Source organism: Gambusia affinis, linkage group LG04 (assembly GCF_019740435.1).
Source record: "Gambusia affinis linkage group LG04, SWU_Gaff_1.0, whole genome shotgun sequence".
Lineage (NCBI taxonomy): Eukaryota > Metazoa > Chordata > Actinopteri > Cyprinodontiformes > Poeciliidae > Gambusia > Gambusia affinis.
The window spans coordinates 614,314-627,102 of record NC_057871.1 but is presented as its reverse complement, the minus strand read 5'-3'; the positions used below and the strand labels follow the sequence as shown (position 1 = coordinate 627,102).

Sequence of the window (12,789 nt, the reverse complement as noted above, 5' to 3'; positions counted from 1 at the left end):
AAGTAAAAAAAAAAAGTTATTTTCTGCCTTGAAGAAAAATTTTTGCTCATGAGAGGATATGAAAAAAACACAATGTGTGAAATTTGTCAGGAATATGATTTATTTTATTACATATGTTTAATAAAATTCAATAAAATAAAATGGATCTTATTGTCAGAAGTACAATAAAATATGTTTTTATTGTACTTAGAAAAACAAAAGAGCTTCCGACTCTTAAACAGAAACTGGGAGTTTTTTACAGCAGTTAGTTTTAAATGTTTAATCTGATGTATGCGCCGTTTCCCCGCAGCCCAGGGCGGTTAATGTGTTGCATGTTATCCCGGCCCGTTCGGGTCGCTGTGCTCTGTTTGGGTAATCATGCATGTTGATGCGGCGCTGCAGCTGAAGGATATCCCCCACAGATTCATCGTCAGCAGAACACAGCCAGGCAGAGCCACCTGGTCGCCATGGAAACGCTCACTTCCTGTCTGGGCTCCTAAGCAGATTTTCATTTGGGGCCCCAAACTGTTAGCATTAGCATCATTTATGATTAGCTTACATCATCTCAGCTACATTTAACTTTATACCAGAAACAAACTAAAGAAAATTATTTGGACTTTGAAACTCAGATTGGTATTTAAATGAGTCGTATTATTTTAACTATTTGAAAGTAACATCAGCTGATAAACAATAAATTTACAGTAAACAATATAAAAAGTATTTTATATACTTTCCATGGTAATATCATTTAGCTTGCCTCTTTCAGTGTTATTTTAACTACATGCATATAATTATCTGGCTAGCTTGGTGCTTTTGGGGCCCCCTGGTGGTGTGGAGGCTTTTGACCTGCATTGCCTTAGGCCGGCCCTGCTCTAATCTAATCTAATCTAATCCACTGTAATCTGAGTGATTTGGACCCACCGTATGGAGTAGAGCACGTTGCCGTTCTTGAAGATGCGCAGCAGCTTGTTGTCGGTGGTGACCTCGTGGAAGTGCGCTCCCTTCTCGTTGGCAAAGAACAGGTCCGGTTTCCAGATGGAGTCCAGCATGGACGGGTCCAGGTCCAGAGAGTCGTCAGGATACTCGGCGTAAGCCAGCCGCGGGTCGTTCCACTGCTGCCGCAGGAAGATGTTCACCCGGTAGTCCTGGAGGGAGACAACCGGGTCAACAGAACCAGAACCATCAAATGTGGGTGAACAGGGCAGAACAGAGCCATCAGAACCATCAGAACTCCCACTCTGACGTCAGAGGAACATTTTGGGCATAGAACCATGCAGCAGACATGGCGAGTCGATCCCAGATTTTCTCCATCAGCTGCAATTCGAACTCTGATGACAAAAAACGGAAACTATTCTGATCCAAACTGACTTTTAATTTGTTAAACTAATTCTGAGATCTATTCTGGTTTTATTCTGTCTGATGTTTTGTCAACCCAATCTCATGTTTAATTTCAAAATAAAAGCCTTTTAAAATAACATGTTTAGAATTTTTGTTTTACCAAAGTTGGTTTTACCACGTAAATGTCAACCCAATCTGAAGTATAATTTCAAAGTAAACCTACTAGAATGAGACGTTTGTCATTTGCTGGTTGTGTTCCAGAGGTGACCCTCTGCCACCCAGAAGTGAGGGAAGTCGCTGGAAACAGAGTTTTTCAGTATTGCTTAATGTCCCCAATTATTTCTGACACATTATTTCTTTTTGCAACTGCATAAATACAAAGTCTAAAACATGAAGCCGCTGCAAATCTACTTGCAGTAAATCAAATATGAACCGGATGTGAGCTTTTATTGTGAAAGCAGCACGTAAATGTCTTGAGCTGTCGCGCACGTGAATATTTTGTGCAGGCCGGTTTTTCCAAGAGGCGGCTAGTTTTACCGCAGCGGTTTACTCTCTCCTGAGTGAAAATGTTCCTTCAGGTTCCGGCTCGGTTCTGGTCTATTTGGGTTAAACCTGCTGGTTCTGACTCACACATGAATGTTTCTGGTGTTGTTTGAGGGAAAGTGGAGGTTGAACCGGGCCTGACATTAGACTAACCTGCTGATCTGACAGAAACGTTTTATGAGACAAAAACAATAACCAGAGAGCAAAACAATGAAATATGAAGTAAAATCCAGGATGGAAATGAATCCAGAGAGTTCAGGAGGAACATAGGTTGTTTTAGCTAACATTTATCCGCCTGCAGCCAGGCGCCAGGCCAGCGCTCATCACACCCACAGGAAGCCGGAGAGACGCGTCAACAGGACCGACACGGCGACACGAACTGCCATGAAAAATTCAGCCCCTCCGATAAATAATAAAAGTCAACTGAAAGCAATCTTTTCCTTCTGAAACGTCTGACAGGTTGTTAGCCAGGAGCGCACCCACACAAACACACACACACGCACACACACAAACACACACACACGCACACACACACACACACACACACACACACACACACACACACACACACACACACACACACACACACACACACACACCAAACAGTTTGTGGTCAGAACTCCCAGCAGAGCAGAAAGCACTTAGAAGTTGACATGCAATCATCCTTCTTCCATCTTCCATTCGTCAAATATATGAAGCTAAATATTTAGTTGTTTGGAAGCTAGGTAAATTTAGCTTCAAATTTAATGTTGTTTAGCTAGCTATATATTTAGTTAGCAAGTTAAACATTTAGCTAGCTAACTAAATGTTTAACCTGTTAGTGAAATATTTAGATTACAGCTAAAGATTAAGCTTGATAAAACATTTCTCTTGCTAACTAAAAAAACCCTAAATATTAAATGTGTTAAAATATTTACATAACCAGCTAGATATTTTACCAACAATAAATGTTTATTGTTTTAAATATTTATACATTTTTATTGTTGAGTTAAATAAAAATTATTTATCTTACAAGCTAAATATTTAGCTCATATTTAGTTAAGCTACATATTTAGCATAAGCAAACGTTTCGTTAACAAGCTAATAAGCAAAAAAAGTAAATAACCAGACGTCCATTATGGCACATGTTGATATTTTCAGTGTGATTTATAGTTTTATGCAGCTTCAGATTTTAGTTGGTGTGGATTTATTTTTGATAATCATAATTCAGAGAGTCTTAATGAGGCTCTGTCACCGTTTAACCTTCTGGACCCTCAAACTGGCCGTCCGGCTCCTAAAGGAGAGCGTCTCTTAAAGTTATTAATCCTGATTCTGGGACGGTGAGGATGTGAGTAACAGGAACGCAGCAGCAGCTTTGACTTCATGTCACTTCAGCGTATTTGCTGTCAGAGTCGCTCAGCGTCTCTGCAGCACATCTGCTATTCCTGTCTCCTCGTCTGTCTCCTCACATCTCTGTCTGCGTCCACCGGCCTCCATCTTTACCTCGTCTGGCTCTGCACTCATCATTCTGCTGTTTCTAATTAAACTGAAACACCAGAACCAACCAACCTGGTTACCGAACTGCAGGTTTATTACAGGACTCAGACGAATCTGACCCGACTGCAGTGAACGCATCACAGTTCTCTTTGGAGGATCAAAGGTCAGACACAGGAAGAGGCTGTGGTCAGTTTTCAAAATAAAACACTCTGGTACCACTGGACTTCAGTGAGGTTCTGTTTGGCTGCTGGAGCTGAACAGACTCTGACTTTGGGTTCGGTTAGCGGCTCAGGAAAGTTCAGGGTCGAGTTCCTGATGGAGGTAGAGAAACTGACCGAGCCCAGCGACCTGGACCGCCGGTGGCACCACGCCGGGTCCGCCTGGTACCACCGAGTCGCTCTGACCAGCAGGACTGAATCCTTCAGAGCTTCAGGCACCGTTGTCACTCCCACGGCCTCAGTCCCATCTGTTCATTGAAGACCAGAGTCGTCCAATCAGATCACGTGACGTGGAATCGAGTCACGTGGATTTTAAATGTCACGTTTTGTCCGGATGAAGAACCTGGATGCTAACACGCTCCAGAGCCGTTTCTGCTCCACCAGGAGGAGGCCTGGGGTCGGTTTGCTGGTTGCCCCTGGCAACAGATAGGCAGGCTGCATAGCAACATATGAACTTGTGATGAAATGACCTTTGACCTTCTGGATTCTTGGTGCACTGCCAGTTCACCCCCAATGCATCCCACACTCCAGCCCACTTTGATATCTTTAGAAAACAGATTTTGCTAAAGCCAGTCAGACTCGGTGCGGGCAGGACGCTGCTGGATGCTGCTGGACGCTGCTGGATGCAGCTGGACGCAGCTGGACGCTGCTGGACGATGCTGGACGCAGCTGGACGCTGCTGGATGCTGCTGGATGCTGCTGGACGCTGCTGGACGATGCTGGACGCAGCTGGACGCTGCTGGACGCTGCTGGACGCAGCTGGACGCTGCTGGACGCTGCTGGATGCTGCTGGACGCTGCTGGATGCTGCTGGATGCTGCTGGACGCTGCTGGATGCTGCTGGATGCTGCTGGACGCTGCAGGACGCTGCTGGACGCTGCTGGATGCAGCTGGACGCTGCTGGATGCAGCTGGACGCTGCTGGATGCTGCTGGACGCTGCTGGACGCTGCTGGACGCTGCTGGACGCTGCTGGACGCTGCTGGACGCTGCTGGATGCTGCTGGACGCAGCTGGATGCTGCTGGACGCTGCTGGACGCAGCTGGACGCTGCTGGATGCTGCTGGACGCAGCTGGACGCTGCTGGATGCTGCTGGATGCTGCTGGACGCAGCTGGACGCTGCTGGATGCTGCTGGACGCTGCTGGACGCTGCTGGACGCAGCTGGATGCTGCTGGACGCAGCTGGACGCTGCTGGATGCTGCTGGACGCTGCTGGACGCTGCTGGATGCTGCTGGACGCAGCTGGACGCAGCTGGACGCTGCTGGATGCTGCTGGACGCTGCTGGACGCTGCTGGACGCAGCTGGATGCTGCTGGACGCTGCAGGACGCTGCTGGACGCTCCGTCATAAAAGGACTTCAGTGAAGTGACCTCATGGCGCACAGAGGGACTGAACTCTGGTTTACCGTTTCATCACTGACCTTACCAACCATCAGCTCGTTTTTCTTAAAACTGTTTGCTTCCACCACTTTCTAGATGTTTTCTCTTTTCCTTCTCTGCGTCTTTCTGGGTTTTTTGACTTTCCATCTTTTAAACTCCACAGACAGAGAACAAAGAGCGTCTGTAAAAAACGTAACGCTGCCAGCGAAGAGGCGAGTTGTGACTTTATGCTGCTCTGGTATGAAACATAATCTATCTTTATGTTTATGTAGCCAACAGACTGAGACGATGCAGCTTGGATCCAGTGGGACAAAGTACACAATCAACCCAGTGACAGCACACCGGCCTGATTAATTAATAATAATCATCATCATCAACCTTGATTCCTCCTGAACCTTCAGGTCAGCCGATCAGACTTGCATCCAGAGGGTAAATGGATTCTGGTTTCTGTTTCTGGGCAGCAAAGTTACTGAAACTGAAGAGTAAATGTCAGAAACTTTGGCTACCAGCTGTGAGGTCTAACAGCTCTGGGCCTCGGCGCTCTGAAAGCCGCCGCTCATAAATAAACAAAGAATCACATTAATTAGCAGAACGCTGCGACACGACCCGCTGTCTGTCTGGGAACCGGGCGGAAACACGCCGCACATTAAAAAGCTCCGATTTATTCATGTCGTTCTGTCAACAAGCTGCTAAGAGCAAAAAGCTTTTCGGGGCCCGAATGGGAAAACGCCTCGGCTTCCCGTCACTCACCATGGTGGTCTCAGCGATGGAGCCGAAGCTGTTGATGAAGATGTTACAGGAGACGTTGACCGGAGGACCTGAGGAGGAAACCGGCGTTACAGCAGCAGATCTGGAGCTTTGCTCATCCAACATGCATCCAACTGAGAGACTGAACCGTTTCCAGGAGGGAAACTTGGAGCTTCAGGAAACGATTCCAGAAATCTTAAAGAAAAGGATTTTATGGTTAATGTTTACATGGAGGGCGTCAGCCGGTGCTGGGCTTCTTTTCTTTTTAACTTTTTGGTAAATTAAAAAGTTTTTACCAAAAATCAAAAAATTTTAACAAAAATCTTTCCCAAAAAAACCCTCTGATTCTAAATAACCAAAAAGAAGAAAAGTTTTAACGTCAAACAAAGAGAAAATATGTTTGTTTTTTTATTTGCCATATAATATTGGTAAATAACAGCAAACCTATAAATAAATTATAATACTAATATATTGATTGTTTAGGCCAACCAGGAAATGATTTAATTTCATTTTGTTTTATTTAAATGGGTGAGGTGATTTCTATTAAAGAAATAAATATAGAAACTAGAGTGCAGGATGAGAACAGAACCTTTAAAGTTCGGTCGGATCCGAGCGTCGTATCCCGACGTTCTGCCCATCAGTTTGTCCAGGAAGTCGGAGGGAGACATGGGAGCGTGGCGCGTCCTGGTGGCGCCGTCCAGCTCCTTACAGCGGCTCACGCTGCAGAGACAGAGGAAGAACCGCGTTCACAGCAGCACAGCGCCCCCTGGCTGCATCGGTGGGATTTACACAGGATTTTACAGGTGGAAGTTCATTCAGGACAACTTCGGTTTGGAAAATCAGAGGAATCCACATCAGAGAGCTAAGCTAACGGCTAGGAGCAGAGTTAACCGCTAGGAGCTGAGCTAACGGCTATGAGCTGAGCTAAAGGCTAGGAGCAGAGCTAACCAATAGGAGCTAAACTAACCGCTAGGATCAGAGCTAACTGCTAGGAGCAGAGCTAACCAATAGGAGCTAAGCTAACTGCTAGGAGCAGAGCTAACCAATAGGAGCTAAGCTAACAGCTAAGCTAACCGCTAGGAACAGACTAACAGTTCCTGGGATCTGAGCTCCTCCTTTTATCCAGCCCTTAATAATCAGAGCTCTGATCGGTCCAGTTGTCCCAGCAGAACCCTCCGGTACCAGGCTGCCGGTCCAGCTGGTTCTGGAGAGTTCTGCTGGGACAACTGGAAGCAGTTCCTAGTTTTCAACACCACAAAAACAGATTTAGGTTTTAAAAATCACAAAAATAATCAGAGAGAATTATGATCCCAACAGGTTACCATGGTGACATCACCAATCAGAACCTTTGATGTCGAGTTCATGATCAGGTCGCCTCGGGTTCATCCCAGACCTCCGACCGCTGCTGACATTACACACACACAGCGTATGTGTGTGTGTAGGTGTAGGTGTGTGTGTGTGTGTGTAGGTGTGTGTGTGTGTGTAGGTGTGTGTGTGTGTGTGTCTCCTGGGGGGTCGATCTCTAAATGCCACCGTAAAGCTTGATGATCCTGAAACAACATCTGGGACGAACAGAACCAGAACCTCCAGATTAACTGGCCAGCTCAGCGACAGCAGTGCTGCTTCATCCTCACTCTTCATCCTCACTCCTCATCCTCACTCTTCATCCTGACTCCTCATCCTCACTCTTCATCGTCCGTTCCTCTGGTTCGCTCCATCAGGGATTATTCTCGCGCTGCTCAGAACTCAGAACCGAAACAAGCCGCTGAGGTCCGACCGTTGGAGTCGGAGCGATTGAACGTCCATCAGAGTTCAGAGCAGAACAGCCAACATTTTCCCCTCATAATAAGTAGAGCTGATTAAATGACATAAACAAAACCTGAAAGTGGTTCCAGTTTCACTTGATGGTCAACTTGTTGAAACTGAGGCTGATTTTAAATTCCTCGTGTCGTTCCTGGACAGTCAGCTCCACTTTCCTGAAAACACTGACTACCTTTAAGAAGTCTGTCTGTTAGGAGAGCCAGAGATCTTTGAGTTACTCAGAGAGGTTATTGAGTTAAAATGTTAAAACATTTTAACTTTTCATCTCCTCAGCTGGTTTGCTCACATGAGCTGCAGAATAACAGACAATCTTTTAAGAAAACTTTCAGCAGCAGGTAAATGGTGGTGAAACCAAAAGCTGCTCCGTCTGAACTGTTTGCTGAAAGAACATGAAAGATGGCAGAAATATTTGAGCAGAGAGCAGCCATCTTGTTTTTTATCGGTGTGACCCTCTGAGCTCATGAAGGTGTTACTGTTACTCTGGTAACTAAGAACATTATTAAAAGTCATTTATTGACAGTGCAGTAATTATTCTTAACCAACCATTTCAATCTGTAGAGACTCAGACGGAGACGAGGGAAACATTAGAAAAGTTTAATGACAGCATGATTTAAATCTTTGGCCCTCGGGCCCCGGCTAAGGACATCCATCATCGCAAACTTTGTGATGGGCTTGGATGGACATTCTGTATGCTGAGAGGAACTTCATCCCCCGGGACCCGGCACTGGTGGTGGAGGCGATGAAGGATGCGGCCTGATGCTGGGCGGGTGGAGGTGAAGGGGTGGAGCTCCGCTGGAAAGCGCACGACGCCATGGATGGCAGTCCTTATCAGCTGGGGCTTGGATCGGTGATGATCAATCAACGGTGTTGATCGATCAACGGTGTTGATCAATCAACGGTGATGAGCCAGAAGCTCCGGCTGGATGATGCAGGTGGGGCGAAGAGTCTTCCAGATTGAATTTGTGCCTGGGCTTCATAATGACAACATTTACCTGCTCAGCGTTCAGCTCTACTCATGACTTGTTGATAAAGTGATTCTATGATTTATCATTTCAATCTGGATAGACTCACACAGAGGAAAATAGCAGTTCGAAGGTTTAATGATATAATTCTTGGCGCTCGATCCCGGCAGAGGACTAGTGAGCTGAGGTCACCAAGGCCAGGTGATCGGTCCGGCCAAGCTCAGGGTATTCTTCCCCGGGTCCGAATCCTGGTGGTGGAGCGGAGCCTTGAGGTGAAGGAGCCGGGAAGGTGACCGTCAGGATGAAGGTGGAGATGGGGAGGAGGCGGGTCGAAGCGCGGCTGATGAGCAGGAAAATCCAGGCTTGTCCTTTTGAAGGATCCGTGGACCTGATTGGCTAGAGCGGCGCGGCGCGGTGGACCTGATTGGCTGTGGTGTGGTGAGAGGGTGATGTGGTCAGCTGTGTGTCGTCTCCATTTTAGAGTCGAAGTCAAACATTTCCACATTGATAGATTAAATAGTTTCATCTTATTTTGATTTTTTTCAAGGTTTTGTTGTCTCTAGTGGCCTTTATTTGAAAGTAGTTTTACAGGAAACAGGGTAATGAGGGAGGAGGAAGACATGCACCGAATGTCTCCAGGCCGGGAATCGAACCTGTGACCACCGCCACCAGGACTAAGGCCTCCATACGTATAAGATGAAATAAGTTTCATCTTATTTTTTCCTGTGTATAAGACTCTACCAACAAACAGTCTCAGAATAATATACATAGCACTGTAAAAACTAAAATGTAAATTTTTGCTTGTATCTGTTTAAAAACTCTGGATATGACAACTAGATTTATTATTCTTCTGTAAACCTAATTAATTTGTTGGCTATTGACTTTTGCTCAATTAAATTTCTTATGTATAGATTTCAAATGGTATTTTTATTGCAGCTGATCATGCTGTTTATCAAGCCTCCTTGTTTCTTTTGTTCCTCTTATAACTGAAGGAGATATAAAGATATTATTTATAATGTATAAAAGTATTATTTATCCCATTTAAATAGCTCTACTGCCTTGAGAAAATGAAAAAATATGGTGTTTGATAAGATAATCTGTCTTTTACGGTGCTGGTAATGCCGAAATTAATAGTAAATAATAAAGACTTTGTGGTATTCTGCTGTATTAATGTAATTATAATAGTTGTGTTACCACCCCACGCCACTAGAGGCAGCATCAGGCCTGAAAAGATCCGACTAAGCAGCAGATTTAGAAGTTCACATAAAGCCACAGAATTTGTTAAAAACTGAGCTGAAGAAAATAAGAGAGAGAAGTTTAAATACACGCTGAGAGTGAAACTCCTTCCTAAAGGTGACAATATATCACAGCTAAGAAAAGAAAATAAAAACTGGAGGCCGCAGATAATATAGGTTATAGCGCCCCCTTCACTTCCGGAGTGCAATGGTCCCATTTCCATATAAGGTCCGTCCCGCCACTTCCTGTTTGCTGGTGGACTTGGACACGATGGAGAAATATATTCAAACTTCTACATCATGGAAACAACACGAAGACGTTCACATGATGCAGCCAGGGGCGCAGCTACACTTTCTGAGGTGAATGCGAACATGTCATCGGCCCCCCCTCACACCCCCCCTCCGCCCCAATGACAGAAACTTGTACAACTCATCTTTAATTAAAGTATCAATTATAATAAAGGTACATATATGTGAATAAATTGCTGCCTACAGGGCAATTAAAAAAGAATGAACAGGGCAATTTTTCAACATTTCATATATTTGAGCCAAAGAGCATCTTCTGTTAGCCTGTGTGTAACAGGGAGAAAAGTGTGTTATTTTACTGTTTGATTCATAGAATAAGAATGTTTTGTTTTGTTTTGGATGAATTGTTAACTGTTTTATTGAATTGTGAGGAATGCTGGTGGAGCTGTTGGACCACCGGCGTGCAGTCAGTCACATTGTGAGAGCTTCATTTTGTATCGCACCAGGTGACAAACAACCAAGAAAGCAAAGCTAGACTTCTTACGTCTTTGGTATTAAATATATCCCTGGTTCTAAAAATGTGGTGGCACATGCCTTAAGTCGCCATCCCTTCGTCAAATCTGCCGTGGGAAGGAGGCTGCTGCAGAGCCCGTACAGCCAGCTACTTAATGAGGCCCTCCCTGTTTCACCTGGTTCACTACAAGAGGCTTTCAGACAGTCAAATGCCAAAGACCAGGACTCCAACGTGTTGAACTTACCTGACAGCACAAAGTTTCAGTCCTTCACAAAAGACGATGTTCATGCTCTTCTTGAGACACACAGTGAATGGGAGTCTGCTGCTAGAGTACGAGCTGTTGACACCCTTGAACATCCGCCCCAACTGATCCTCCCATCTCAAGATGATCAACCTGTGTTTTCAGAAACTGTATTGAGAGAAAAACAGCATAACGATCCTGTATTATCAAGAGTGCTATACTATGTTGATCGTGGCCGTCGTCTGCCAAGAAGAGAAAGATCGAATGAACAAACAATGGTCATCAAATACCTCAAACACTGGGAGAAGTTTGCAGTGTCCAATGACATCCTCTATAGACTGTCTAAAGACCAAATTACCCGTAAGAGACGCCACCAGTTTGTGGTCCCCGATTCTCTCAAGTCTGATGTTCTCAAAGGGATACATGACAATGCTGGTCATCAAGGGCAGTTCAGAAGTTTGGCTATTGCTCGTCAGAGGTTCTTCTGGCCCCATATTGACCGTGATGTCAAAGAGTACGTTCACCAGTGTCCCAGATGTGTCATTGCAAAGTCCCCTGATCCAGATGGTGGAGCACCTCTTGAGAGTATAAAAACATCTGCACCACTGGAGATTGTGTGTATAGACCTTTGGACAGCAGAGGATTCTAACAACAGGTCCAACAATGTGCTGGTTGTAACTGACCATTTCACACGACTCGCTCAGGCCTTTCCTTGCCGTGACCAATCTGCAAAACAAGTGGCAAGGGAGCTTTGGGACAAGTACTTTTGCATTCATGGTTTTCCTGAGAGAATCCATTCTGACCAAGGCCCATCCTTTGAAAGTCAACTCATAAGCGAACTGTTGAAAGTTGCTGGTGTGAGAAAATCTCATACAACTCCTTACCATCCAATGGGTAACGGCAGTGTGGAACGCTTCAACAGAACACTGGGAAACATGATGAGAGCACTTGCACCAGATGCAAAACAGAACTGGCCAAAACAGGGTATGCCCCTTTTTATCTGATGTATGGGAGAGTGCCACGCCTCCCTGTTGATATGCTTTTTAAGAACATCCTTCAAAATTCTGAAATTGGTGGATATGACAAGTATGTACTGTCCCTGACTAAAGATCTTCAAGATGCTATGGTCATAGCTCAAAATTATGCAAACAAGGAACAAGATCGACAGGCTGGTTTCTACACTCACCAAATAAAAGGGAAATCTATTGGGGTCGGCGACCATGTTTTAGTATCAAACAAGCATGAAAGAGGCAAACGCAAAACTGCTGACCGCTGGGAGTCTACAGTGTACACCGTTGTGGGCATGAACCCCACAACTCACACATATCAAATAAAACACCCCCCACTGGTCAAGTTCAAGTTGTGCATCGTAACCTTTGGATGCTACTGAACTTCTTGCCTGTTGTTACACCCAGTCACTCCGCTGCCGTCACACCTGGAAGCTCTGACATTAACTCTATTTCAGATGTTCTGGGATCATTCAGGAAAACGATTCAAGAATCCGAACACAAGACTGGGTCAGCTCCCTATCTGATCAGATGTTGTCTCTGCAGGCAGACGGGGAATCTCTGTTGCCCCCTAGTGAGGTGGACTGTGACAATAATACCTCAAATGCTTCAGTTGACACACAGAGTGTTTGTCCACACACTTCACTAGTTGCTCAGTCTGTTACTGACACTGATCATGACACTATTTACACAGTCAGAACTCGTGTTGGTAGGACAGTCAAGCCTGTCGATAGACTGATCCAGGTGATGACCAACATAGCTGCTAATGATGATGCTAGTCAGCTTTTGGACCAGGTTTCTAATTCAGTGTTTCAAATGTTCCAGCAGAGACATTTATAGTAATAGGTTCTTTTTTATTCTGACTTTACTTACCTTCTGTCTTTCAACCACTTTGAAAAGTTTTTCTTTGTCTCTCCAACATCTTTATCCTTCCCCCTCTTCCGTTTTCTGTTTTGTGCCCCGGAGTTTTTTTCTGCGCTTCATCTTTCTCTCCCTGTTGTCGAGGCATTACGACAATTACAAGTAGCTTCAGATCTTTGATGGTAGTCCAGGCTGGATTTACCGTCAGGCCGCCATGCTTCTCTG

General features: G+C 45.1%; 1 protein-coding gene across 3 annotated transcripts in view; it reads right to left on the bottom strand.

Annotated features, from left to right (window-relative positions):
• The window catches only part of glra3 (glycine receptor, alpha 3), a 35,547-nt gene that overhangs the window by 11,223 nt on the left and 11,535 nt on the right, over nucleotides 1–12,789 (bottom strand). For 2 of the 3 annotated variants that reach the window (XM_044113024.1, XM_044113023.1), the window contains exons 2-4: nucleotides 6,267–6,397; nucleotides 5,681–5,748; nucleotides 901–1,124 (exon numbers count right to left, since the gene is read on the bottom strand). In XM_044113024.1, coding sequence (XP_043968959.1) covers nucleotides 901–1,124; nucleotides 5,681–5,748; nucleotides 6,267–6,397 — 423 coding nt within the window. Of the gene's footprint in view, nucleotides 1–900; nucleotides 1,125–5,680; nucleotides 5,749–6,266; nucleotides 6,398–6,999; nucleotides 7,068–12,789 lie in introns of those variants that run through there. The other variant, XM_044113025.1, reaches the window with a different exon arrangement.